Raw genomic sequence first — 27293 nt, 5'->3', positions numbered from 1 at the left:
GTTGTTTTAATCCTTACTAAGCGGTGTGCTGTATTATTAATCATAACATGAACTTGAACCACGTGGCGGTATCATAAAGATACCTGGCGACTCGTGAGCAAAGGTGATGTAATCAGAGCCAATAGACTAAGGCTAAAAAGAGCAACAGCAGACAAATGTGAGCAGCTGAGAATGACATAGAATTCAAGTCTACCAGGACATTGGGGCAGACCTGGCACGACGGTGGCAAAGCTCATGGCCGATGTTCAACCAGACGAAATCATCTGTGTACAAAAGCGGAGTGAAATTTGGAAAGAACTTCCCAGCCAGGCTCTGGTCACGTTCCAAAACAAGGAACATTTCAGCAGAGGCGGATGGGTTCGTACGGACGAATGGCCTGGACAAGGGGCAGACAAGGCTGTTGAGGACGAAGCGGAGGATAAAGGGAAAAAGAACTATGCTGGACTTATGCTAAGTTTGCACGGGACAGTAATGCCTCGCTTTGAAGAGAAATGTCAGTCCAAAGGGAAGGGCGAGGCCAGTGGAACGCAGGAGACGATGAAGACAGAAGGAGCAGCTACCTAGCGGGCATAGGAAAGGGGTAGGATCAGCCCCGGGACAAGGGCCACCACACTAGCGGGAAAAGCTAGCGCGAGGAAACACGAAAGGGGGGCCCTGGCGCACTTCTCGATGGGGAGGTGTTACGTTTCGTCCCTTGTACTTTTATGAAGAACTTGTGTGGTAAGATGACAATCTGATACACAGCATGTTATCATGGAGTCTTGTTACTGCCTTGTGCTGACCAATTACATGTACGTCTTGTCACCCTCTATATCTGGTTCTGCCGATGGCCGGATGTGCCTCCCCTTATATTCGAGTGCATGGTCATATGACCACTGTCTGGCGACTGCATGGTGTGTCTAGTGTGTCAGTATTAACACCTGCTGGCTGGAGGCCGCATCATCAGTTACTTGCGATATTACATACAGGCATATCACTACATTCCGCCTCCTCAGAAAAACATTAAAATTTGCTTACAATACTATTTTAACTTTACACATTCATGATTTATTTAACAATGTGAATATGTTTGATTAGGGAGTCCACCAACATGATATGCCTGGCCAGAGTCCATTTGGTTTCATGCACACAAGTCATTGTGCCTTTCGCAGGGGATCACTTCGGTGGTCATTTGGACTATTGCCAGTCTCTTCAAAGACTGGTTTACGTGCCGACCTCTCACTTCTTCTCCTCTTTGTTCTGTGCCTTTGGAAGGCCTGTGTCCATTATTTCTACCCTTGCGTCACCAGCCTTTCTTTTTCACTTACTGCCACAACGCCGTTACTACATCCCTCCTGGACCCCTCCATTCCAACCCCTGCCCCATTTTTCAACTATAATAGCAAAAGAACACCCCCCACCCCCCCCGCCGAAACAACTCCCCCCATTGATGGTTCACCACTTTTTTTTTTAAGAAGTCGATGAACAACCTTCACCTTGAGAAGAATCCCTCATCTGCACCTCCAATAGTAAACTTTGTCTTTTCAATGTGCAGAAACCCCGCTTAGTCATTCAGCCACACTGTCGTTTTAGGCGGCTCCAAGTCTCACCATCTGAACAGTATCCACGTCCAGGCTATCCGGGAGGCAAAGGCCAACATGACGGCTGGAATCTAGGTCTGCCAGAACAAACCTGTGATTGCCCCAAATCAACGTCAGAGATATCCCCTCCATCCTAAAATGCTGCTAGCATTGATTCCATACCATCAGCACTAATACCACCACCGGGCCCGTGGAGTACCACGCCGGCAAGAACAGAAGAGGTGCCAATGACAGCGTCCTGAAACTCGTTCTTCTACACTAGGCTTCCTCCATCCACCCCTAGATCGACCTCTCTCCTACCGCCCACTTCCTGACCTTCTCAACATTCGGCGCCCAGTAATACTTCAGCAGGTTCTGAGGCACCGACCCTCACTTCATCTGTTTCACTCCAAAAATGCCCTTCTGATCTGGGGTACCATTTTAAAACATAAATTCACGGGATGTGGGTGTTGCAGGTTAGGGCAGCAGTTATTGCCCATCCAGAGTTGCCCTTCAGAAGGTGGTGAATTGCCTTCTTGAACCGCTGCAGTCCTTGGTGTAGGTACACCCACTGTGCAGTTAGACATAATTCCAGGATTTTGTCCCAGCGACAGTGAAGGAAGGGCGATATATTTCCAAGTCAGGGTGGTGAGTGACTTGGAGGGGAGCCTCCAGGTGGTAGGGTTCCAGGTATCTGCTGCCGGTGTCCTTCTAGATGGTACTGGTCTGGGTTTGGAAGGTGCTAAGGAACCTTGGTGAGTTACTGCAGTGCATCTTATAGATGGTACACACGGCTACCTCTGTTCGCCAGCGGTGGAGGGTTTGAATGTTTGTGGAAGGGGGAGCAATCAAGCCAGCTGCTTTGGATGATGTCAAGCTTCTTGAGTGTTGTTGGAGCTGCACTCATCCAGGCAAGTGGAGAGTATTCCATTGCACTCCTGACTTGTGCCTCGTAGATGATGGACAGGCTTTGGGGATGGGGGGTCAGGAGGTGAGTTACTTGCCATAGGATTCCTAGTCTTTGACCTGCTCTGGTAGCCACAGTATTAATGCGGCTAATCCAGTTCAGTTTCTGATCAATGGTAACCCCCAGGATGTTGATGGCAGGGACTCAGCAATGGTAATGCCCTTGAATGTCAAGGGGCGGTGGTTAGATCCTCTCTTGGAGGAGATGGTCATTGCCTGGCACTTGTGTGGCGTGAATGTAACTTGCCACTTGTCAGCTCAAGCCTGGATATTGTCCAGGTCTTGCTGCATTTGCTTCATTACCTGAGGAGTCGCAAATGGTGCTGAACGTTGTGCAGTCATCTGCAAACATCCCCACTTCTGACCTTCGTTGCTTTAACTGACCCCACCATTCACGATTGGATGTGGCAGGACTGCAGAGTTTAGTCATTAAAAAGGCTAATGGAATGCCACCCTTTCTAACGAGAGGAATTGACCATAAGTAAGGGTAATATGATTCAGCTGTATGGGTGAAACCACATTTATAATATGTGCAGTTTTGGTCTCTTTTGTCAATAATTTGAAGACGGCTCAGCGGAGCAGAGACTACATAGCGGGATACAAGATCCTGAATGGTCTTGTCAAGGAAGTCCTGAACTAGGGAGCACTGTTTTAAAATTAGGTATATCCGTTTCGGATAGAGATGAAGAGGGTTGGACAACGGTGCAACTATTTGCCTCAGAAGATGGTGGAGATGGGCCATTGAATGTTTTTAAGGCAGAGGGAGATAGATTCTGGTTAGGCCAGGGAATCAAAGGTTATCAGAGGTATTTGGGAATGTGGAATTCGAAACAGAGTCAGGTCAGCCATGATCTTAATGAGTGGCACAGCAGGCTCAAGGGGCCGAATGGCCTACTTCTTCTCCCATTTCACATGTTCGCAACGATCACAATAGATAAGGAGGGTTGGTGGATGTGGTATATCTAGATTTTCAGAAAGCATCTCGTAAGGCCCCACAGAAGAGGTTGGTAAACAAAATTGGAGCGATTGGGGTGGGGTGGGTGAGGTTTGGGGGGGGGGGGGGGGGGGGGGGGGGAAGAGAGGATATACTGACATGGACGAGAATTGGTTAGCTGGCAGAAAATACAGTAGGAATCAATGGGCCATTTTGAGGCTGTGGCTAGTGGACTACTGCAAGTACCAATGCTTGGCCCCCAACTATTCACAATCTATATCAATGATTTGGATGTGGGCATTAAAGATACGATCTAACAGAAATGTTTCCAAGTGTGGTAGCAAGCAGGAACTGTCGTGAGCTTCCCTACGTTCGGCTTGGCGATGCCGTTGCCACTATAAAACGTTATTTGGTCCACTTAATGAGGCCCTACGGCCTTCACACCGCAAATGATGGTCCCATCGGCTGATTCGCTGGGACTGCTCTCAGCAGCCCCTCACTAACAAGGGAGAGCAGCACTCAAACCTCTCCTGCACAGCCAATCCCACACAGCTCGCAGCCATACCCCCAAGAAGACCAGCTCCCATATTCGGGAAGATCGAACTCGACAGATCATTGGACGTGGTTGGGGCCAGATGGGATGCCCTGTTCCCCCGAGGGTCTTGGAGAATCAGCCACAGGGCAGCCAGTGGCGCCTGGGAGGAGTGGCAGTGGGCATCAGCTTGGGAGTGTGACCAGGAGGGCCGACACCCAGTAATGTAAGATCAACGACCTCCAACAGGCCGCACGAGTGGGTTAGCATAGGATCCCTGGCCTCCCCCATCCCCGATGAGAATGAGCATGGCACCGGCCCTGCCCAGCACCATTCCGCATCCCGACCCACCCATGTCCAGCAGTGCTGCCCGCGCCACCCCTCTCCCCCCCCAATACTCCACATCCCCCTCATTTTCCCATACTCCCCATTAACCCCCTCCCTCATACGGACTGTCTTCACCCCCCCACCCGCGCCAAAGACCCCCCAACCTATGCAATTAATGACACCTGTGGCTAACAATGCCCCGTATCCATAGGAGAAGTTGGCCCATAACAAACGGGACAGGGCCTAGACGAGCAGCGGGGTGCCAGACACCCCCTACGAGAAATGGGCACTGGAGGTCGTGGGGGTGGCCGAGGACAGATCTGTCACCAAAGTAGAAATCGACGTACGGTCCAGAGTTGAGGGTCCACCATCCCCATCCAGATGAACTGTCACCTGCGAGTTGTTAATGCCATACAGAATGACCCATTCCTCCCATTGACCACATATCCATTCTCCCGCAGTGTCCCAGTCACTGAGGAGCAAAGAGAACCTAGATAAAGATATAAAGAATCACATCTGAAACTATTCAAAACTATGTTGTTTTAAAAAAAAAAGTAATTTAAAACTTTTTGTAACATTCACTTTAATATAACTATTCTGTATGTTCAACAAGTGAAATGATCTCCCCCTATGGGCTGAGATAAGTTTGGATTCCTCAAATTCTTAGTGCCATATGTATAATTTGAGGAGGTTAACAATCGAACCAAACCGAGGAAAATAGAAGATAGTCAGAACAACATATTTGAAGTAGAATTTATTTTCAACAGCATTACATGGAGTAGGAATATCAATCAACACAACCTTTAAGCTGCTAAAATATTATTTTGCTTATTTGCCTATAAGGGCCAAAAGCATAATGAGCCATCAAGATTTAGTACAGTTTTAGACAAATGCCAAGCAAAAGGTTCTGCCGTACTATCTACAGAAAAGGCAAAATATTAAACAGATTGTTTTTTCAAAATCTTCCTCAAACATTAGACAAAGCCATCAGAAATGCAACACAATTTGCCCATTAACAACTATACTATAAAGCTTAAGTTTTTAATCTCAAGATTCAGAATGTAAAAGAATTTATAGAAATGTATTCAATATAATGATCTTTTCGTTTGAGGAAATATGATTTAAAAGTATTACATTTTAAGCTGCCTACCAAGTTATGCTATAGAACTGGTAAGTAAATAGAAAAGTACCCCTTTCCAATATGGATCTCCGAGTTCTATGGATGACTTTAAAAAATATTTTATGGTAAATGCACAAGTGAATTTTTTTATTGGAATGATGTTTGCTTAGCATTAAGTCCCCTTTAAATTTTTGCAATAATAGTAGGTAGGAGATTCTTTATAAACAGACGTAATTATTTTAAACTGACATGTTATGAGCTTGAAGTGACACTGGAAAAGTTTGACTAAAGTCTTTCTATATTTCTCTTTCCCACAATATTTGGTAGCTACTTGATCATGCTAAAAAAATGTTTCTGCAACAACAAGTTATACACATACTTATTCAGATTTTGAAAATGAGTGGCTTAGGTATCTAAATTAGTCACAACGTTCTGTACAAAACTCGTCAAAAGGAAATTCTACTTGCAACCTTTTTCATACTATTTACTTGCAGTTATTAAATTCTAATGGTATATAGAAGTGGTCGGTTAATAAGCCATCACATTAGTAAAAAGTAAATGATCAAATTACAGGCTAATAATTTTACATAGTTAACTCCAATGATGCTTTTCTGTAGGCTTCTGACATCTTCAAATATTCACACTATGTGCGACTGCTATGCCGGGAGTAATTTACCAATGCTCAGAGGTAACATTTCTCTATTAATCATGGCAGTGGTCACTCTAATGGTAAAGATTCTTCATTTAGTTTTGGGCAATATTCACTTCTGGAAGTAAAGAGCACAGAGGATTAGCAAAGGAACATTTAAAATAACTTATAAAATTCAAGAGAAACATTGCAGATTGTTCAATGAAATTATACTTATATTTTTGCTCCTGATATCTGACTGTTTCAATAAAAATTCATAAGGGCTCTCCTGCAAGGAGAGCAGAGTATTATAAAAATTTATCTTCAGCATTTAGCCTGGTGCTGCATGTTGCATTATAGAGTGAACAGAAACAGCAAAGATGCTGCAACTGTCCAAATATATGTAACTGCTGCTTTTAAATTAAAAACATAAATCACCAAAAGACTGCGCTCAAATATTTTCAAATTAATTAAAAAGGTATAACACATTCTACAAATTTCAGTTCACTTTCTTGAGAGTATTCTTTTAATCCGCAAAGCTGAGGCACTCTGTATTTAAAAAAAAAATCTTTTTTATTATTTTTTCTGAGTTACAAAGACAGGGCTCAGAGTTTGGGTCAGTGGCGAACCCCTAACTCAGCTCCTTGCCTGCTCCAAAAACCAATTCAAGTTGAATCCAATTCATGGTCCCCACAAGAGAGACATACCAGATCTGAGCCAAAAGGCAGAGCAGATATTACACTTGATCTTAGCCAAAAGGCCGATTCCCTCCTGTGTTTCAAACTTTTCATCTTCAATTTCAGTAAACTCGGTATTCTAGGTTTGATTGAGTGATTGATTGATTTATTGTCACATGTACCGCAGTACAGTGAAAAGTATTTTCCTGCGGCCAAGGAAACATGCACAAAAAGAATAATTGACAAAGTACATCGACAAATAGTGACTGGTTACAGTGCGGAACAAAGGCCAAACAAGCAATACATGAGCAAGAGCAGCATAGGGCGTCGTGAATAGTGTTCTTACAGTGATGAACGGATATCATATTTTGCTGTCCAAATACAAAACCGGCAAATTTAAAAACAAAATGTTACGTTTTGCCTAGATTTTTAAAAATGACATATTAAAGAATTTCTCGGTACATTGATACATATTTGAACTAATTCTAAATTGAGGGGACTTCCGCTGGCGACAATGGTGAGTGGTCGTACACAGGGCAGCTCCTGCTTGAAGACGCAGAAAAGAGCTCTTTCTACCTCAAATTGGGTGAAACTTCGATAGAAAAGTGTAGCTGGAGGTCAGAGGAGGAGTTTCCCTCGGGAGTGGCATGTCGGCTGGTTACCAAACCCGGCAGAAGGTGAAAGTCCTGGCCAAGGAGTTGGATGGGACCTGTGGCGCAGCAGTCAGGAAGGATGGTGGGGGGGGGGGGGGGGGGGTTAGTGCAAGCTGGAAAGCCCCAGATGGAACAGTTGATGTCCTTCATCAAGGAAGAGTTCCGCCAGAGGGGATGCAGGAGGATTGCTCGAAGGCCATCAAACGGGCTGTGGCTCCCCTAAGGCGTTGGAGAGGGTGGAGAAATGTGGAGGTGCAGTGGTCACAGATCCGAGAGATTGAGAGGGTGATGTCGAACCACAGCGATCGGGTAGTGGCATTGGAGGCAGAGGTGGGGCACTTAGAAGATCGCTGCAAGACACTGAGAGCAAAGGTGGCAGAGCAGGAAAATAAATTGAGAAGGCAGAATCTGTGGATAGTGGGCCTGCCTGGAGTGGAAAGTGTGTGTGCCTCGAAATAAGTTGAGGATGCTGGCGGGGCTGGTGGCAGAGGGGGTGTTGGATAAGGCCCCTGAAGTGGACAGAGCGCACAGATCTCTGAGCCAGTAGCCTAGAGCGGGGGAGCTGCTGCAGGTGGTGATTGTGAGGCTCCATAAGTTTGTGGAGAAAGAGTGGGCCAGGAAGAAGCGTAACTGGAATGAGAGGGAAACACGGTCTGAATATACCAGGGCATTGGAACTGAGCTGGCAAAATGGCATGTGGGGTTCAACAAAGCCATGGAAGATCATGTTTGGGGTGCTCTACCCGGCAAAGCTTTGGGTGACGTATGAAGGCCGGGAATACTATTTGGAGACCCCAGAAGCGGCCAATGACTTTGTCAAGGAGCATAAACTGGGAGAGAACTGAACTGACCAATTGTGAGACACCGAGGTGCAGGCACTTTGAAGTATTGGGAATACAGGTAGAGTGTGGGTTGGAGGGGGTGGGGGGGGGGGGTTTCTTTTCCATCGACATGGTGGGTTTTTTATTTTTATTCTTTTTTATACTGTTGGATTGACAAATGGTTGCAGGGGTGAAATGTTTGTAAGGGGACGCCTGTCCCCATCCCTCCTCCTGCTGCCTGGTGCTGTTTTTTTGTTCTTGCGGAAAGTGTCCTGTGGTTTGAGATGAGTCTTTGTTTGGATGGGGTGGTCAGTGGGGAGCCTTCTTCACAGAACAGAGGGGTGAGGGTGGGGGAGGGGTGGGGGGTCAGTGGGAGAAGCCTTTGGGCAGGGGTTGTCACGCTGGCAGGTAATGCTGGTGAACGGAAGTGAGGTGGGGAGAAGGCCGAGAGAGGTGGCCATTGGGGGGGGGGGGGTGGAGGAGGACATGTTGGGGGAGGGGAGTGATGGTGACGCAACGAGGCAGGGTTGGAGAACAAACGTGGTCTGGGGCGGAGAAAGGGGCCATCTTGGATGGGCCAGGTATAGGGTGAAATTAACAGGGGGTAGAGCCAAAAGGGGAAGATGGCGTACGGTAGAGGGGAATGGAAGCTTGAACCCTCAGTGAGGCTGATAATGTGGAACGTGCAAGGGCTCAATGGACCAGTCAAAAGATCTTGGGTCTTTGCGCACTGTAGGAGCTTGAAAACCGAGGTGGTCTTTCTTCAGGAGACGCACCTCCGTGTGAAGGACCAGTTTAGGCTAAGGAAGGGGTGGGTGGGTCAGGTTTTCCATTCAGTTCCTTGCTAAATGTAGATGCCAAGGTGCTGGCGAAGGTCTTAGCCACGAGGATTGAGGATTGTGTGCCGCAGATCATCCACGAAGACCAGACGGGGTTTGTGAAGGGGAGGCAGTTGAACGCGAATGTGCGGAGGCTTTTGAACGTTATCATGATGCTGGCGAGGGAGGGGGAGGCGGAGATAGTGGTGGCGATGGACGCTGAGAAAGCCTTTGATAGGGTAGAGTGGGGGTACCTGTGGGAGGTGAAGAGGTTCGGGTTTGGGGATGGGTTTTGTCAGGTGGGTTAGGCTGTTGTATGAGGTCCCGATGGCGAGTGTGGCCACAAACAGGAGGAGGTCCGAGTACTTTTGGTTGCATCAAGGGACGAGACAGGGGTGTCCCCTGTCCCCCCTGCTCTTCGCACTGGCGACTGAACCCCTGGCTATGGCACTGAGGGAGCAAAGGAACTGGAGGGGGTTGGTGCGGGGTGGGGAGGAGCATAGGGTGTCGCTTTATGCAGATGACCCTCTGCTGTATGTGGCGGACCGGGTGGGGGGAATGCCGGAGGTAATGAGGATTCTTAGGGAATTCGGGGACTTTTCGGGGTACAAGCTCAACATGGGGAAGAGAGCTGTTCGTGGTTCACCCAGGGGACCAGGAGAGGGGGATTGGCGAGCTCCCACTAAAAAGGGTGGAGAGGAGCTTCAAGTATTTGGGGATCCAGGTGGCCAGGAGCTGAGGGGGCCCTGCATAGGCTTAACTTTACAAGGCTGGTGGAGCAAATGGATGAGGAGTTCAAGAGGTGGGACGCGTTGCCGCTTGTCCTTGGCGGGTAGGGTGCAGTCAATCAAAATGACGGTGCTCCCAAGGTTTATGTTCCTGTTCCAGTGCCTCCACGTGTTTATCCCGAAGGCTTTTTTAGGCGGGTTAACAGGAGTATAATGGGGTTTGTGTGGGTGCGAGGGGACTCAGGGGGTGAGAAGGGTGTTCCTGGTGCGGAGTAGAGATAGGGGGACTCTGGCACTGCCCAACCTCTGTGGGTACTACTGGGCCGCCAATGGCGACGATGGTGCGTAAGTGGGTGATGGAGGGGGCTGCATGGAAGAGGCTGGAGACGGCGTCTTGTGTGGGTACGAGTCTGGGGGCGCTGGCAACGGCGCCGCTGCCGCTCCCTCCAAGGAGGTATACCACGAGCCCGGTGGTGGCGGCTGCCCTCAAAATTTGGGGGCAGTGGAGGCAGCATAGGGTGGGGAAGTTGGGACCTTGGCGTGGACCCCAATACGGGGGAACCACCGGTTCGCCCCAGGGAGAACAGGTGGAGGGTTTCGGGTTGGCACAGGGCAGGGATACGAAAGTTGGGGGGCCTGTTTGTGGACAGGAAGTTCGCGAGTTTGGGTGAGGTGGAGGAGAAGTACGGGCTCCCCCCCCAGGGAACACCTTCAGGTACTTACAGGTAAGGGCGTTTGCCAGACGGCAGGTGGTGGAATTCCCGCGGCTACTGCCACACACAGTACAGGACAGGGTGATCTCGGGGGGGGTGGGTGGGAGTGGGGAAGATCTCGGAAACTTACCAGGTGATGCAGGAGGAGGAGGAGGCCTCGTGGTGGAGGTGAAAGGTAAGGGGGAGGAGGAGTTGGGAGAGGAGATTGAGGAAGGGACGTGGGCAGATGCCCTAGGGAAGGTGAACTCTTCCTCATCGTGCGCGAGGCTCAGCCTCATACAGTTTAAGGTGCTGCACAGGGCACACATGACCGGGGCAAGGATGAGCCGGTTTTTTGGGGCGAGGACAGGTGTGTTAGGTGCTCAGGGAGCCCAGCAAATCACACCCATATGTTCTGGGCATGCCCAGCGCTGAGGAATTTTGGAAGGGCGTAGCGAGGACGGTGTTGAGGGTGGTAGGATCCAGGGTCAAACCCGGGCTGGGGGCTCGCAATATTTGGGGTGGCAAAGGAGCCATGAGTGCAGAGGCGAAAGAGGCCGGAATTCTGGCCTTTGCGTCCTGGTAGCCCGCCGAAGGATTCTTCTTCAGTGGAAGGATGCGAGGCCCCCAAGCGTGGAATCCTGGATCAGCGATCTGGTGGGGTTCATTAAATTGGAGAGGGGTGAAATTCGCCTTGAGAGGGTCGGTACAAGGGTTCTATAGGCGGTGGCAACCGGTCTTAGACTTTCTGGCAGAACGATAGACATTGGTCAATGGCAGCAGCAGCTCGGGGGGGGGGGGGGGGGGGGGGGTTACTTTATTATTGTTTTTGTTATTTACACCGAAGGGTCTGAGGGGGTGTATATGCCTGTTGTGTGAAGTCGGGGTGTTAATGTTAATTTATTATTTATGTACAGGGGGGAGTGGGTATGGAGGGTTGCTTTTCTGGACTGTGTTTTGTACTTAACCCTGTTGGGTTCTTTTTTTTCTCATTTTGTTATTGGTATTTTATGAAAATTTTTAATAAAAATTATTTAAAAAAAAAAAAAAAGGTTTTCCATTCAGGGTTTGATTCAAAGTCGTGGAGAGTAGCAATTCTGATGACTAAGAAAAAAGGGGTTTGTGGAGGAAGTCCCGGTGGGAGATATATGATTGCGAGTGGGGTATTAGAATGGACTCCAGTGGTATTGGTTAATGTGTATGCACCAAATTAGGATGTAGGTTTTATGAGGAAGTTGTTGGCAACAATCCCGGACATGGCCACGCACCAGTTGATTATGGGAGGAGATTTTAATTGTGTCCTAGAACCGAGGATAGGCTGACAACGGGGAGGGCAGTCGGACAGCTGGGTAGGGGGCAAGAGGCATGCAGTATGAATACGGGGAGAAGGCAAGTCCAATGTTAGCGCATCAGGGAGCATCGGTGTCGCTCTCTGCTGACGACCTACCATTGTATGTTTCGGACCTGCTGGAGAGCATGGAGAGGATCATGGGCTTGTTGGGGAAGTTTGGCGTTCTATGGATAGAAGTTAAATGTTAGGAAAAACGAAGTGTTCCAGGTGAATGTGTTGGGTCGGCGAGCCAATGTAGTGGGGATGCCATTTAAGGTGGCCAGAGACAGGTTTAGATACCCAAGATGCACGTAGCGAGGGAATGGGCGATGCTTCACAAATGGAATTTAACAAAACTGGTGGGGGAGGATTTCTAGAGGTGGGCCACGCTGCACTTGACTTTGGCTGGGAGAGTCCAAGTGGTGAAGATGAACATTCTGCCGAGGTTCCTGTTCATACTCCAGACACTCCTGATGACTTGAAGGAGAGGGTAGAGCTCCTGAGAGGAAGTGCGTTTAGGTACCTGCCGGTAAGGGATTTCGCACGGAAAGTTTGGAAAGAGTTCCCAGGTTGCCGAGGAACACCCTGCTGGAGCGACTGCTGCTTCCGGATGTGGAAGGGGAAGGCAGGATTGGAGATACAGGTGGCTGGGGGAACAGGGAGGTGAGCAAGTGGTGAAGATTAAGGAGAAGTGGGAAGGAGAGCTGGGAGAGGTGATAAACTGGGGAGTATGGAGTAAAGCGCTATAAAGGGCAAATTGGATCTCCTTGTGCGCAAGGATGAGCCTGACGCAGTTCAAGGTGGTACACAGGGTACATATGATGTGGGCAAGAATGAGTGGTTCTTTCAGGGGTGGCAGACGATTGTGAGAAGTGTGGGTGGGGACCAGCGAATCAGGCACACATGTTCTGGGGATGAGAAAAGTTGGAAAGATTCTGGGCGGGGGTGTCTGCAGTGCTAGCAAGGACAGTGGGGGAGGAGGTTTGAGTCGGACCCTTTGGTGGCAATATTTGGAATATCGGAGAAGCCAGAGCTGATGGAGGGGAGGAAGGCTGATGTTATGGCCTTCGCGTCTCTGAGTGCCAGTGATGAACTTTATTCAAGCAGCGGTCAGTAGTGCCACCAGGGGTAGCGGCCTGGCTGGGTGACTCATATGACTTTGTTCAAATATGAGTTAAGGGGTTCAGTGGAGGTTTCGAGACAAGGTGGGGGATATTCGTGACCGTGTTTGAGAAAGAGTTCATCGTGAGGGGGGGGGCAAATAAGGGGAAAAACTTGTACACACTGTATAGTTGTGTGTTGGGAAGTTTGTTTCCCGAATTGTTTGTGTTGTAACTTTTCAGATACGTTTTGAATAAAAAACATTTTAAAAAGAAATTCTAAATTGAGATTTGAACAGATATTCCATGGATGAAGCCAGAGTTGATTAGAGCATAATATGCATATTTAGTCCAAAATCAGTGAAGGATTCATTTCAGACAATTTATAATTTGGATTGATCAGGACATTTTACCAAGGAGATACAATAGTTATTCCACCAGTGAAATAAATCCACATCTGTTGAAAAGCAGAAGTCAATTTTCCTTATATGACCTTCAGTCATGGGGGAAAGACAGTTTTCTCCAGCAAACACAATACAGAAACTGAAAAGCAGAATATTGCAGATGCTGGAAATCTGAAACAGAAACAGAAAATGCTGGAAATACTCCACAGTTAAGGCAGCATCTGTGGAGAACTAAACAGAGTTAACATTTGAATATCAACTCTTTCTCTCTCTGTAGATGCTGACAGACCTGCTGAGCATTTTCAGTTTCAGTTTTACAATATTGAAGCTGTTATCTTTGGTTCCTGCCAAAAATACTTACCCATTCCCATGCTCAAAGTGATCAAGCTGTTCAAAAACTCAGCATCGCATCCTGATCAATCCCAAGCTAAGCTTTGAACCCTATTGGGTCTTCAGCACAAAGACCACCTTACTTTGAAAATATTACCTATTTTGTGTCCCATCTCAATCCATTGGCTGCCAAACTCCCCAACCATGGCTTTATTACCTAAGCGTGGTTACTCCACAATTCTCCAAGCCAGAAAACGGATGAAGAAGTCATGGACAGTGCTATCAAGTGCCAAATGCTCAATAACCTGCTCATAGGAACTCAGTTTGGGTTCTGCCATGATCCTCATTACAATATTGTTCGAAACAACAACACTTCTGTACATCACATATACGGGATACAGTCACAAACATTTCCTTGATGGCACCTACTAAACCGGTGACCTCCAACAGCTAGAAAGGCAAAGGTGCCATGATATTCAAACACACACATCATGATGGACACACCAACAGACAAATCAGAGCACACAACACCACAACCAATCACACACAAGGACAGCAACCACATAAAAGCACGAGCACGACACCTAGTGGACAGTAGGTCTGGGGACAAAGACACGGACAAGACCTGTTACAAGATCACAAACAGGGAATCCCCACATGCAGAGTATCAAGACAAAACTGTACATAGAAAGTTTAAATAAAATAGCGTTGTACCATATACAACCGTGTTGGCTCATCTGTGTGTCAGAACGCCAACACCACATGGTACAGGAGTGGATCGATACCTGCCAGCTAACCTGCCATTCTGGACATGGACCGCACCGACAAACCGCAGCCGTTGCAAGTCGCGGGGAACCTAGGTACCAATTGGAAGCTCTTCAGGCAGCGATTTGACCTGTACATCCGAGCCAACGAAAAACAGAGTGCCTCGGATGAAACGAAGATTGCAATGCTCCTCTTCTACGCAGGTCAGCACGCCCTCGACGTCTTCAACTCGCTGGTGTTCGAAGAAGGCGAAAACCAATCCAAGTATGACACGGTCATCCTCAAACTGGACCAGCACTTTAATGTTGAAGTGAATGAAAGTTTTGAAAGATACCTTTTCAGCAACGCCTGCAAGGTAAGGAGGAGCTTTGTCAACCCTTTTTGACGCACCTCCGAATTCTAGCGCAGTCCTGCGGTTACGGCAGCACCACAGAGTCCATGATCAGGGACCAGATTGTTTTTGGCGTTGCCTCTAGTGGCCTACGCCAGCAGCTTCTTAAAATAAAAGCCTCACCTTAGCGTCTGCTGTGGAAGCCTGTGTCCTCCATGAGAATGCAACCTGCCGTTTTGCCCGATTTCAGGCGTCCGAGTTGGCACGGAGGGGGTCCCCAGCCGTCGAATCGGCAAGCCAGGCCGCCCACGACGCCGAACGCATCCAGGCCGTCGATTACTTCCCGACCCACGGCCCGGACGACAGCGGCCGCTTCCCGTGCTTTTCGCGGTCTCCCGCGCTGGTGCGCGCCAAAAATAACGGCCACATCGAGGGACGCACTGCGCAGGCGCGCCCACCGGAAGATCGCACTGCGCATGCGCAGTGGCGCAACGAACGCCGTGACGTCATGACGTGCGGCAATTGTGGAGCTGTACACTTAAAAGGGCAATGTCCTGCTAAAAACCGACAGTGCCTCAGATGTGGCAAGATGGGCCACTATGCTGCCCACTGTCGTTCGGCTCAACCCATGGATCCTGCACATCCCCGACAATCTCGCAGACAAGTCAGGACCGTCCAGCCCACGCATCAAGACTTCCAGTTAAGTGATGCAGATGACCAGGATGCCTTCCGCGTTTCCGTCATCGATGTCAACAAGGTCAATGCCATCAATCCAGCCGATGAGTGGTGTGCCACCCTGACGGTCAACCCGAACTCGTCGCAAGCCCATTAGACTGGACTTATAACACCGTTCATATGTCTAACAAGTTACACAATTTTATATGATAACCTGTTGTTGTTTATCGTTCCAGATATCGTCTGACTGGACCACTGTTCAAGTTTTTTTTTTCTCGTTCGCATTCATGTTCTGTTATGGTACAACCTTGTTCATGTGACGCACCCGACATCGCCCCATGTAAATAGTTACGTCATATGCACATGCTGTACACAACACACACACACTCTTAGATGCACTCACGGCGCGATCATATTTATTACCACGTAGGCACATATCTTTGTAAAAAGGGGGGATGTCATGATATTCAAACACACACATCATGATGGACACACCAACAGACAAATCAGAGCACACAACACCACAACCAATCACACACAAGGACAGCAACCACATAAAAGCACGAGCACGACACCTAGTGGACAGTAGGTCTGGGGACAAAGACATGGACAAGACCTGTTACAAGATCACAAACAGGGAATCCCCACGTGCAGAGTATCAAGACAAAACTGTACATAGAAAGTTTAAATAAAATAGCGTTGTACCATATACAACCGTGTTGGCTCATCTGTGTGTCAGAACGTCCAACACCACAAAAGGTAGCAGACGTATGGGTAAAATACTATTACCTCTAAGTTTGCCCTCAAAATCATACAACACTCTGACCTGGACATAAATTATTTATCTCTGTACCACCAAAAGCCATTTCTAGACTTTATTTTTGTTCCAATTACTTTTTATTCCGACCTTTGATACACCCATTTTCTTTCAGTTTGGAATATCATTAATCAGTATCTTCCCCACCATATGTTTAGATATTTGCTGTTTCAGCTGTCATTTTTCCACAACCAATTACATGGCTGGGTACCTTTCAATCCAATTAAATTAATTAATTAATTTCCAATTAATACCTTGGTCTTGAATTTAGATTCACAATCAAAGCAATTAATAAAGTTATCTTCACAATGTTCTACCTTCGGATCATACAGCCCTGTTTTCATAGAATTTACAGTGCAGAAGGAGGTCATTCGGCCCATAGAGTCTGTACCGGCCCTTGGAAAAAGCACCATACGTAAGCCCACACCTCCACCCTATCCCCGTAACCCAGTAACCCCACCTAACCGTTGGACTCGAAGGGGCTTTTCACAGTAACTTCATTGAAGCCTACTTGTTTTGTTTTTTAAAAATATGTTTTAATAAGAATTTTACAATAATAATATTTTCCACCTTACAAACAACCGCCCCCCCCAACCCCGTAACAAAGAAAAGAAAAAGAACTCGCGTGGCAAGACATGAACATGGCGAGTCAATAAGATACAAAACTTTGTACATTGGATTCTTCCCGTACATGTCAGTTTCTGGATCATTCATGCGTTTTCTTGCTCAAATGCCCCCCAGAGAACCCCCCCCCCTCCCTCCCCCCCCCCCCCCCCCCCCCCCCCCCCCCCCCCACGAACGAAGTCCCCCCCCTCCCCCCCTGGGTTGCTGCTGCTGCTGTCCGACCTTCATCTAACGCTCCGCGAGTTGGTCTAGGAACGGTTGCCACCGCCTATAGAACCCCTGCGCAGACCCTCTCAAGGCAAACTTTATCCTTTCCAACTTGATAAACCCTGCCATATCATTTATCCAGGCCTCCACGATGGGGGGCTCTGCCTCCTTCCACATTAGCAAGATCCTTCGCCGGACTACTAGGGACGCAAAGGCCAGAATGCCGGCCTCTTTCGTCTCCTGCACTCCCGGCTCGTCCACTACTCCACTAGCCCCCAGCTTGGCTTGACCTGGACTTTCACCACCTTAGATACTGTTCCCGCAACTCCCCTCCAGAACCCCTCCAGTGCCGGGCATGACCAAAACATATGGACATGGTTCGCCGGACTTCCTGAGCACCTCCCGCATCTGTCCTCCACCCCAAAGAACCTACTCAGCCTCGCCCCCGTCATATGCGCTCTATGAACCACCTTAAATTGTATCAGGCTAAGCCTGGCACACGGGGAAGAGGAATTAACCCTACTTAGGGCATCAGCCCACAGCCCCTCCTCAATCTCCTCCCCCAACTCCTCTTCCCATTTACCCTTCAGCTCCTCTACCAAAGCCTCCCACTCTTCTTTCATCTCTTGGTATATCGCCGACACCTTGCCCCCTCCGACCCATACGCCCCAAATCACCCTATCTTGAATCCCCTGTGCCGGGAGTAGCGGACAGTCCCTCACCTGCCGCCTCACGAACGCCCTCACTTGCATGTACCTGAAAGAGTTTCCAGGGGGTAGCCCAAACTTCTCCTCCAGCGCCCCTAAGTTCGCAAACGTCCCGTCAATGAACAGGTCCCCCATTCTTCTAATCCCTGCCCGATGCCAGCTCTGAAACCCCCCGTCCATCCTTCCTAGGACAAACCGATGGTTGTCTCTAATCGGGGACCACACCGAGGCTCCCGACGCACCCCTGTGCCGTCTCCACTGCCCCCAGATCTTTAGCGTTGCCGCCACCACCGGGCTCGTGGTGTACCTTGTCGGCGAGAGCGGCAGCGGTGCCGTCACCAGCGCCCCCAGGCTCGTTCCTTTGCAGGATGCCATCTCCAACCTCTTCCACGCCGCCCCCTCTCCCTCCATCACCCACTTACGGATCATTGCCACGTTGGCTGCCCAATAATAACCACCCAAATTCAGCAACGCCAACCCTCCTCTATCTCTGCTACGCTCCAAGAACCCCTCCTTACCCGCAGGGTCTTGCTCGCCCACACAAATCCCGTAATGCTCCTGCTTACCCTCTTACAAAAGGCCTTAGTGATCACAATTGGGAGGCATTGGAATACAAAAAGAAATCTCGGAAGGACCACCATTTTAACTGATTGTACCCTACCCGCCAGCGAGAGTGGCAACATGTCCCACCTTTTAAAATCCTCCTCCATCTGTTCCACCAACCGCGACAAATTAAGTTTGTGCAGTGCCCCCCAGCTCCTAGCTACCTGAATCCCCAAGTATCGAAAGGTCCTTTCCGCCCTCCTCAACGGTAGGTCGTCTATCCCTCTTCCCTGGTCCCCCGGATGGATCACAAAGAGCTCACTCTTTCCCACATTGAGCCTATAGCTCGAAAAGTCTCCAAACTCCCGTAGGATCTGCATTACCTCAACCATCCCCTCCACTGGATCCATCACATACAGCAACAGGTCGTCTGCGTACAGCGACACTCGATGTTCCTCTCCCCCTCGAACCACCCCTTTCCATTTCCCCGACTCCCTTAACGCCATGGCCAAAGGTTCAATTGCTAATGCGAACAGCAGAGGGGACAGGGGGCACCCCTGCCTCGTCCCTCGATACAGCCGGAAATACTCCGACCTCCGCCGGTTTGTGACCACACTCGCCACCGGGGCTTTATACAGGAGCTTAACCCAACTGATAAACCCTCTCCCGGACCTAAACCTCCTCAACACTTCCCAGAGATACTCCCACTCTACCCGATCAAAGGCCTTCGCCGCGTCCATGGCTGTCACTATCTCCGCTTCTCCCTCCACCGATGGCATCATTATCACATTTAGGAGCCTTCGCACATTAGTATTTAACTGCCTACCCTTTACGAATCCCGTCTGGTCCTCGTGAATCACCCCCGGGACACAGTCCTCAATCCTCATGGCCAACATTTTTGCCAGCAACTTAGCGTCTGCATTAAGGAGCGAGATCGGTCTATACGACCCATATTGCAGTGGGTCCTTATCCTGCTTCAAGATCAAAGAGATCGTTGCCTCCGACATTGTTGGGGGCAGGGTTCCCCCCCTCCCTTGATTCATTGAAGGTCCTTACCAGCAACGGGGCTAACAGGTCTACATACTTCCTGTAGAACTCCACCGGGAACCCATCCGGCCCCGGGGCCTTCCCTGCCTGCATGCTCCCCAGTCCTTTAACCAGCTCCTCCACCCCAATTGGCGCCCCCAAACCAGCCACCTCCTGCACCTCCACCCTTGGGAACCTCAAGTGATCCAAGAATCGCCGCATCCCCTCTTTTCCCCCTGGTGGCTGGGACCTATACAGCTCCTCGTAAAAGGCCTTAAAAGCCTCATTCACTTTCCCTGCACTCCGCACCGTAGTTCCCCTGCCATCTTTGACTCCACCTATTTCCCTCGCTGCCATCCTCTTACGGAGCTGGTGTGCCAGCATCCGGCTCACCTTCTCCCCATATTCATATATCGCCCCCTGTGCCTTCCTCCACTGTGCCTCTGCCTTCCCTGTGGTCAACAGGTCAAACTCCGTTTGGAGACTTTGTCTCTCCCTGAGTAGACCCTCATCAGGAGCCTCTGCATAGCTCCTGTCCACCCTTAAAATCTCTCCCACTAACCTCTCCCTTTCCCTGCCCTCTCTCTTCACCCTGTGAGCCCTGATGGAGATGAACTCTCCCCTGACCAGCGCCTCCCATACTACTCCCACCTGCACCTCCCCGTTGTCGTTAGCCTCCAGATACCTTTCAATACACCCCCGCACACTTCCTCGTCTGCCAGCAGTCCCACATCCAACCTCCACAACGGGCGTTGGTCCCTCTCCTCCCCCAGCTCCAGCTCCACCCAGTGCGGGGCATGGTCTGAAATGGCTATGGCCGAATACTCCGTTCCCTCCACTTTCGGGATCAATGCCCTGCCCAGAACAAAAAAATCTATCCGGGAGTAGGCCTTATGCACGTGGGAGAAAAAATAAAATTCTCTGGCCAAAGGCCTGGCAAATCTCCACGGATCTACTCCCCCCATCTGATCCATAGACCCCCTAAGCACCTTGGCCGCAGCCTGCCTCTTTCCCGTCATGGATCTGGAGCGATCTAATGCTGGGTCCAGCACCGTGTTAAAATCCCCACCCATTATCAAACTCCCTACCTCCAGGTCCGGAATACGCCCCAACATCCGTTTCATGAATCCAGCATCTTCCCAGTTTGGGGCATATACATTCACCAGTACCACCTCCGTCCCCTGCAACCTACCACTCACCATCACGTATCGGCCTCCCTTGTCCGCTACTATGTTCTTGGCCTCAAACGACACCCCCTTTCCCACCAGTATTGCCACCCCTCTATTATTCGCATCCAGCCCCGAATGGAACACCTGTCCCACCCATCCCTTCCTTAACCTGACCTGATCTGCCACCTTAAATGTGTCTCCTGAAGCATGACCACGTCTGCCTTCAGTCCCTTTAGGTGCGCGAACACTCGGGCCTTCTTAACCGGCCCATTTAGGCCTCTCACATTCCACGTGATCAGCCGGATTGGGGGGTCACCTACCTACCCCCCCCCCCCCCCCCCCCGACTAGCTTATGCCAGTCCCGTGCCCGCGCCTCTCGCACCCTCCAGTCCCCCAGACGGGGAACCCCGCCCCGACCACCTCTTCCATTTTCAGTTCCCCCTCGGTCAATGCAGCAGCAACCCTAGAATCCCCCCCCCCCCCCACATCCACATCTAGCTCTTGTGCTCCCCCCATATTACTTCTGTGAGTCAGCTGACCTCTGCTGACCCTGGCTTCCCCCGCCTTCCCGTTGATCTCCCCTGTGTGGGAGTCTCTCCTCCTCCTTACCTTCCTCCATCCCCCCCCCCCTTTTGGCGCGGGAAAAAGCCCGCGCTTTCCTGAACCAGCCCCGCCCCCCTATGGCGCAGCTCCTGTTGCGGCCATTATCCCAGTTCCCTCATCCCCGAGTCTCACCTCCCTCCAGCACCAACGCCCACATTCCCCATAATCATCATCTTGTCTACAGAAAAGAAAAAAGGAAATTTTAGGAATTTTAACCAGAACTCTACCCACATCACCATCCATCATCCCACCCATGAAATATTCTTTACCCATATTTACAACCCCATATACAACTACATCCCCTCAGTTCGAGTCTAGTTTTTCCATCTGAATAAAGGTCCAAGCCTCTTCTGGCGTTTCAAAATAATGGTGTCGGTCCTGATAAGTGACCCAGTCACGCAGGCTGCAGCATGCCGAACCTGACACTTTTTTCATGCAGCACCGCCTTGGCCCGGTTGAAGCCAGCTCTCCTTTTTGCCACCTCCGCGCTCCAATCCTGGCATACTCGGATCACTGCATTCTCCCATCTACAGCTCCGCACCTTCTTGGCCCATCTCAGCACACTTTCTTTGTCCGCGAAGCGATGGAACCTTGCCACTATCGCCCTTGGGTCTCCTCGCCAGGACCCGGTGAGCCCCTTCCAGCTCCAGGGGGGTCGGAGAGGCCTCCGCACCCATCAGCGAATGGAACATCGTACTCACGTACGCCCCAGCATCAGCTCCCTCCACTCCTTCGGGAAGACCCAGAATCCGGAGGTTCTTCCTCCTCGACCTGTTCTCCAGGACCTCAATTCTCTCGGCCCACCTCCTGTGCACCGCCTCGTGCGCCTCCATTTTTACCGCCAGGCCCAGGATCTCGTCCTCGTTGGTATTCACTTTCTCATTCACCTCACGAAGCTCCACCGCCTGGGTCTTCTGGGTCTCCTTCAGCCCCTCGATCGCCAACAGCATTGGCGCCAGCACCTCGTTTTTCACCTCCTCCACACATCGCTTGAGGAACTCCTGTTGGTCTGGCCCCCACGCTGCTCGTTCTCCGCTCTCCGCCGTCTTGCCTTTTTCCCCTCGTTTTGGTCTCTGCTCCAGGGCCTCTTTCCTCGTCGTTCCACCGCTGATCTCTGCCATATATTGTGAGGGGGGACCTCACTGCACCTTCCCACACGGGATTAAATCGAAAAAAGTTCCGTTGGGGCTCCTCTAGAGAGCCCGAAAGTCCGTTGTCGCGAGAGCTGCCGAAACTTGCGGCTTAGCTCCACATCGCCGCAACCGGAAGTCCTTGAAGCCTACTTGTGACAATAAGTGATTATTATTATTATTTTAAGGGCCAATTTAGCATGGCCAATCCACTTAACCTGCACATCTTTGGACTATGGGAGGAAACCGGAGCACTCGGAAGAATCCCACGCAGACACAGGGAGAAAGTGAAAACACCACAGACATTCACCCGAGGCGGGAATTGATCCCGGGTCCCTGGAGCTTTGAGGCAGCTGTGCTAACCATTGTGCTGCCCTAAATTTAAAGTACACAATTTTTTTTTTAACAATTAAGGCACAATTTACCCTAGCCAATCAACCTACCCTGGGATGTGGGGGCGAGACCTATGCAAACACGAGGAGAATATGCAAACTCCATACATAGTGAGCGGGGCCAGGATTGAAGCAGGGTCCTCAGCACCATGAGACAGCAGTGCTAACCACTGCACCACCGAGCCGCCCCTGTAATTGGTGAGTGATAATGGACCACAGTTCATACCTCAAGAGTTTGACAACTTCTTGAAGGAGAACGGAATACAAGACATCAGGTCCACACCATACCACCCTGCAACAACTGGGTAGCAGATTGTGCAAAGGATGAGGCAAACATTAGAGATAACCAGAGAACACGGTTCATTGACCAAACGCTTGAGCTAATATCGGTTCACGTACAGGAATACCGCTCCCTCAAAAACCCAAGTTTCTCCCACGTTCATAGAATCGACGGCACGGAGACAGGCCCTTCGGCCCAAACTAGTCCACGCCAACCAAAAGTCCCATCTAAGCTAACCCCATTTGCCTGCACTTGGCCCATATCCCTCTAAACCTTCCCTATCCATGTATCTGTCCAAATGCCTTTTAAATGTTGTCGATGTCCCTGCCTCAACCACTTCCTCTGGCAGCTCATTCCTCATATGTTCCACCCTCTGTGTAAAAAAGATTGCTCCGTAGGTTCCCATTAATTCGTTCCCGTCTTAACTTAAACCTATGCCCTCTAGTTCTCGATTCCCCAACCCTGGGAAAAAGAGTGAGTGTATTCACACGATCCATGCCTCTCATGATCTTATACACCTCTATAAGATCACCCCTCAGGCTCCTATTATTACACAAATGTAGCACTGACCCCAATAAAAACAATGGGCATGATTCAACGGACTTAAGTTGAAGTCCTCCAAACAGCGGGTTTAACAGGGTGTTTCTAGGCAGCTGCAGCGCCAATTCCACTTGCCATTTTATTTGGCCTCGACGGAGTTTCTCCCCACCAAGGCTACACTGAAATTAATTAGTGTCACAAGTAGGCTTACATTAACACTGTAATGAAGTTACTGTGAAAAGCCCCTAGTCACCACACTCTGGCACCTGTTCGGGTACACTGAGCAAGAATTCAGAATGTCCAAATGGCCTAACAGCATGTCTTTCGGGACTTGTGGGAGGAAACCGGATCACCGAGAGGAAACCCACACAGACGCGGGGAGAACATGCAGAGTTCGGACAGACAGTGACCAAAGTCGGGAATCGAACCTGACATCCTGGTGCTGTGAAGTAAGAGAGTTACCCACTATGCTACTGTGGGGGATTCCCTGCGGAAGGTGCTTTGATCGGGGTGCCATTTTATCTGGTAAACCCGATCTCCCACAGATCCGCTTTTTTTTTTTAGCACCCCACCCCCCCCCCGACGTTGAGGAGGTCCCTGGACCTCCCCTTCACCCCCCTTTGCTTGGCAAGGCCCCCCCCCCCTCCGTCAGCAGTGCCAACCTGGCACCTGCGCACCCTGGCACTGCCAGTGCCCATGGCACATCGTACATCGGCACGGTGTGCCACCCTGCCCTATTCCTGACCACCCAGGATTCTCCAATGGTCTAGGACATTCCCCCAGGTTACACCTGGTCCACGTTTGTCTGGATCAGTACTAAAAGTTGCCCTGGCGAGGTCTCCCAGGCGCCGGGTGAATCCGGTGTGCGGGTATTTAAATGAGCTGTTATACCTGCCACCCCCACCACTCCCCCACACCAAACTCACTTTGAAAGCATCCTAGCTTGAAATGAGCATTGCTATTTGTTCCAACTAAACCATGTAAGGATACTCACATCCCTTCTCTTCAAAATAGTGCATTGAATATGTGAACATTGTCAACACAGCCACTAGCAACAGTACCTCACATTCAGAATCAATGCACTATTAAAATAAATGTTTGTTAGCAATAACTTATTGACAGGAGAAAGTTTTGGAAAAGAAAATGTTGTAAAAATAGCATGAAATCTCCATTATAAATTTCTGCAGCTTGCAACCACAACCTTTTTCAAATTCTGGGACACAGCACCTTTAGTCTTGGAACTCCCGTGTTTCAACTATGACTTTTAACGTACTTCTAATGATTGATGTTGTTCAAACAAATCAAGTAAAATAAATCCAACATTTATAGCAAAACAAAGAATTGTGCAATGCATTGAAAAAACAAATCAAACAACTTAAAATGCAACTTAATACAACTAGAAACATGTACTACAGTATTCCTGATTTAACTGGGGGATATTCAAATAATTGCAGGATGCAAGCCAAAAGTGAAGAAAATGGGCCCAATTCATTAAATCTCATTAATTTAGCTGACTGTGGGCTGAAGCTATTTGACTTGTTAAATTTTTGTTTTAATTCGAATACGTTTAAGATAAAATTGTGATTATGCTAGCATCGGTCTACTTTGGCGATTTTCTTTTGTTCTTCCAATCAAAATATATGTACGGAATTGTGTTACTCAAATTGTCGACAAGTAATTCCAAATTTTTCTCAAGTAAATATTTGCTTTCAGACTATTTATTGAAGCCTTGATTTTTGTGTTCAGTCAATCGGTTAACAAAATTTAGATTGGACCATTTGCAGCATACCAAGGTCAACTGCAGTACTGTGACTTTGACCAGACAAAACATAAAGAATATGAAATTATAAGCAGGCATTGCTGGCTAGTAATCAACCAAGAATCAATGCATATTCATACCATGCATTTCTCCCTGCATAGAAAAAGAAAGCATGCTGAAAAAAAAAAATGGTGAGTTATAAAGAACATAATATCTGCTCTGATTAAGTATTATATTTGCTGCCTCAATAGATGCTGTGTTCCCTTACCTTAACTCATTCCTCCCCGTCCTCAGTGAGCTCTGTTTCTTTATGTACCACTACCCTGGTGACTGACATGTCTGGGTGCTGCTCTTTGGCTTCTTTTATTGCCTGGGCCAAGGCCTACCCAGAATTACAAACAATAATGATGGGATTGGGAAAAAAATACAAGTCAAAATACACAACAAACAATGGAATAATTAAATTTACCAATATTTGTATGGAACACAGATACACTATTTAAATTTGCATAAAGAAAATCTTCTAAAGTCAGAAAAGAAGTTTACTTACTGAGAACGAAACTAATCAAAATTTCCAAATGAAATGGTTGCTCAAAGGTCCATGTAAAAGCGCTGTGCTTCCCTCTTTCAGAACATGTCCATTGACCATTTATGGAATATTGTATCAGGAATCCCACGTTTAATGAAAAATATACATACCTACACACTTAGCTTGGGCTAGTTGGGCCATATTATGAAACAAGGACAAGAGTGTTTAGATTGGATGGCTTTTGAATTAATTCCTCAGACTCATATCTGAAAGAGATATTGGGCTGAACTTCTGCGGAGTGGCAATCCGAGTTGAATTGGCACTCTGCTACTAGTTTCTTGCTCAAATTTCTTTCAATCCTATCCCGCCCGCCCTTCCGATTCAGGCCAGGCAACATCCAGGCAGTGCAGCTTGTGCCCAGGGTCTAACACCAAGGTTAGCTCAGTCGGATGTAAGGAGCCCACGTCCCCTTTTTTATGCAATTAGTTGCCGTAAAAGCAGTTAAGTTAAAGATCCAGCTAAGTTTAAAGGCCCTTGACAAGCCAGGGAGAAGGTAAGTGCATAAGGTAAGTAGGTAGGATTTGCGTAGTGGGGCGGGATAAATCGAATCAGATTATGCATCGGGAGTGGGGATGGGAGTTGGTTCAGTCTGATACATTGGCAAGGGGGCGGAAGGGGTGGTGTAGGAATTGATAGCAAAATAATGGAGTTTGTGCAGGGGCTAAAAAAGAATGGCTTTCATTTTCCACTGTTTAATTGGAGGAAATGTCAGCTCATCCAGGACAGGATGTTGCATATGTCTAACAGTAGATGGAGTGGAGAATTAGTTACAGGTGGTGCTAAGATAGTGCTGAGCATCGACAGCATACATGTGGAGGAAGATGGTATGATCAATTGCTGAACCGATGGTTCCTCGGCCAACCTGAGAGATTGATGTATATGTGTGAAAGATATCCTGTTCAGGTCACAAAGAGAACACAACTGCTTTGCTCTCCTGCAACATTTCTCTGTCTTTGCAAAGCACTATACTGAAACCTAAGAAAAGTTGGTAATCTACCCATCACAAGGCACTCCTTTGCAGCTAGACCAACCCAAGAAAACTAAGAAATGGCAGCAATAGTTCACCATTATGCTTAAGAAAGGAGGCACTGACTGTCTAATTGACTTGGGAATGCTTTCTGAACCTATACAAATCTTCGACTACGTGATGACAATCTACCAGAAATTCAAACATAAAGGACATTTTACTGCGCCTTATCAATCTCAGGACTTTTGGGAGGAAACGGAGAACCCGGAGGAAACCCATGCCGACACGGGGAGAACGTGCAGACTGTGCACAGACAGTGACCCAAGCCGGGAATCGAACCTGGGACCCTGGCACTGTGAAGTCACAGTGCTCACCAACGACCTTCATGACATGAAAACCACCAAAAAATTGTTTATTAAAACGATCTTTTAGTGCAACAGTACGAACAGTGGGGGAGGTGTTGGCATAGTGGTCTTGCCTAGACTAGTAATCTAGAGACCCAGGGTAATGCTCTGGGGACCTGGATTTGAATCCCACCATGATAGCTGGTGG

General features: G+C 48.8%; 1 protein-coding gene across 32 annotated transcripts in view; it reads right to left on the bottom strand.

Moving 5' to 3' along the window:
- Positions 1 to 5058: 5058 nt before the first annotated feature.
- epb41l2 (erythrocyte membrane protein band 4.1 like 2) overlaps positions 5059 to 27293 on the bottom strand; it is a 322484-nt gene continuing 300249 nt past the window's right edge. For 31 of the 32 annotated variants that reach the window (XM_072499167.1, XM_072499169.1, XM_072499166.1 and 28 more), the window contains 2 exons: positions 25454 to 25567; positions 5059 to 6204 (listed from right to left, as the gene is read on the bottom strand). In XM_072499167.1, the coding sequence (XP_072355268.1) occupies positions 25460 to 25567 (108 nt within the window). In that variant the 3' untranslated portion in view covers positions 5059 to 6204; positions 25454 to 25459. The remainder of the gene's footprint in view (positions 6205 to 25453; positions 25568 to 27293) is intronic. The other variant, XM_072499174.1, reaches the window with a different exon arrangement.

The sequence above is a fragment of the Scyliorhinus torazame genome, chromosome 4 (genome assembly GCF_047496885.1).
Source record: "Scyliorhinus torazame isolate Kashiwa2021f chromosome 4, sScyTor2.1, whole genome shotgun sequence".
Lineage (NCBI taxonomy): Eukaryota > Metazoa > Chordata > Chondrichthyes > Carcharhiniformes > Scyliorhinidae > Scyliorhinus > Scyliorhinus torazame.
The sequence above is the reverse complement of the archived record's forward strand: the minus strand, read 5'-3'. Positions and strand labels throughout refer to the sequence as shown.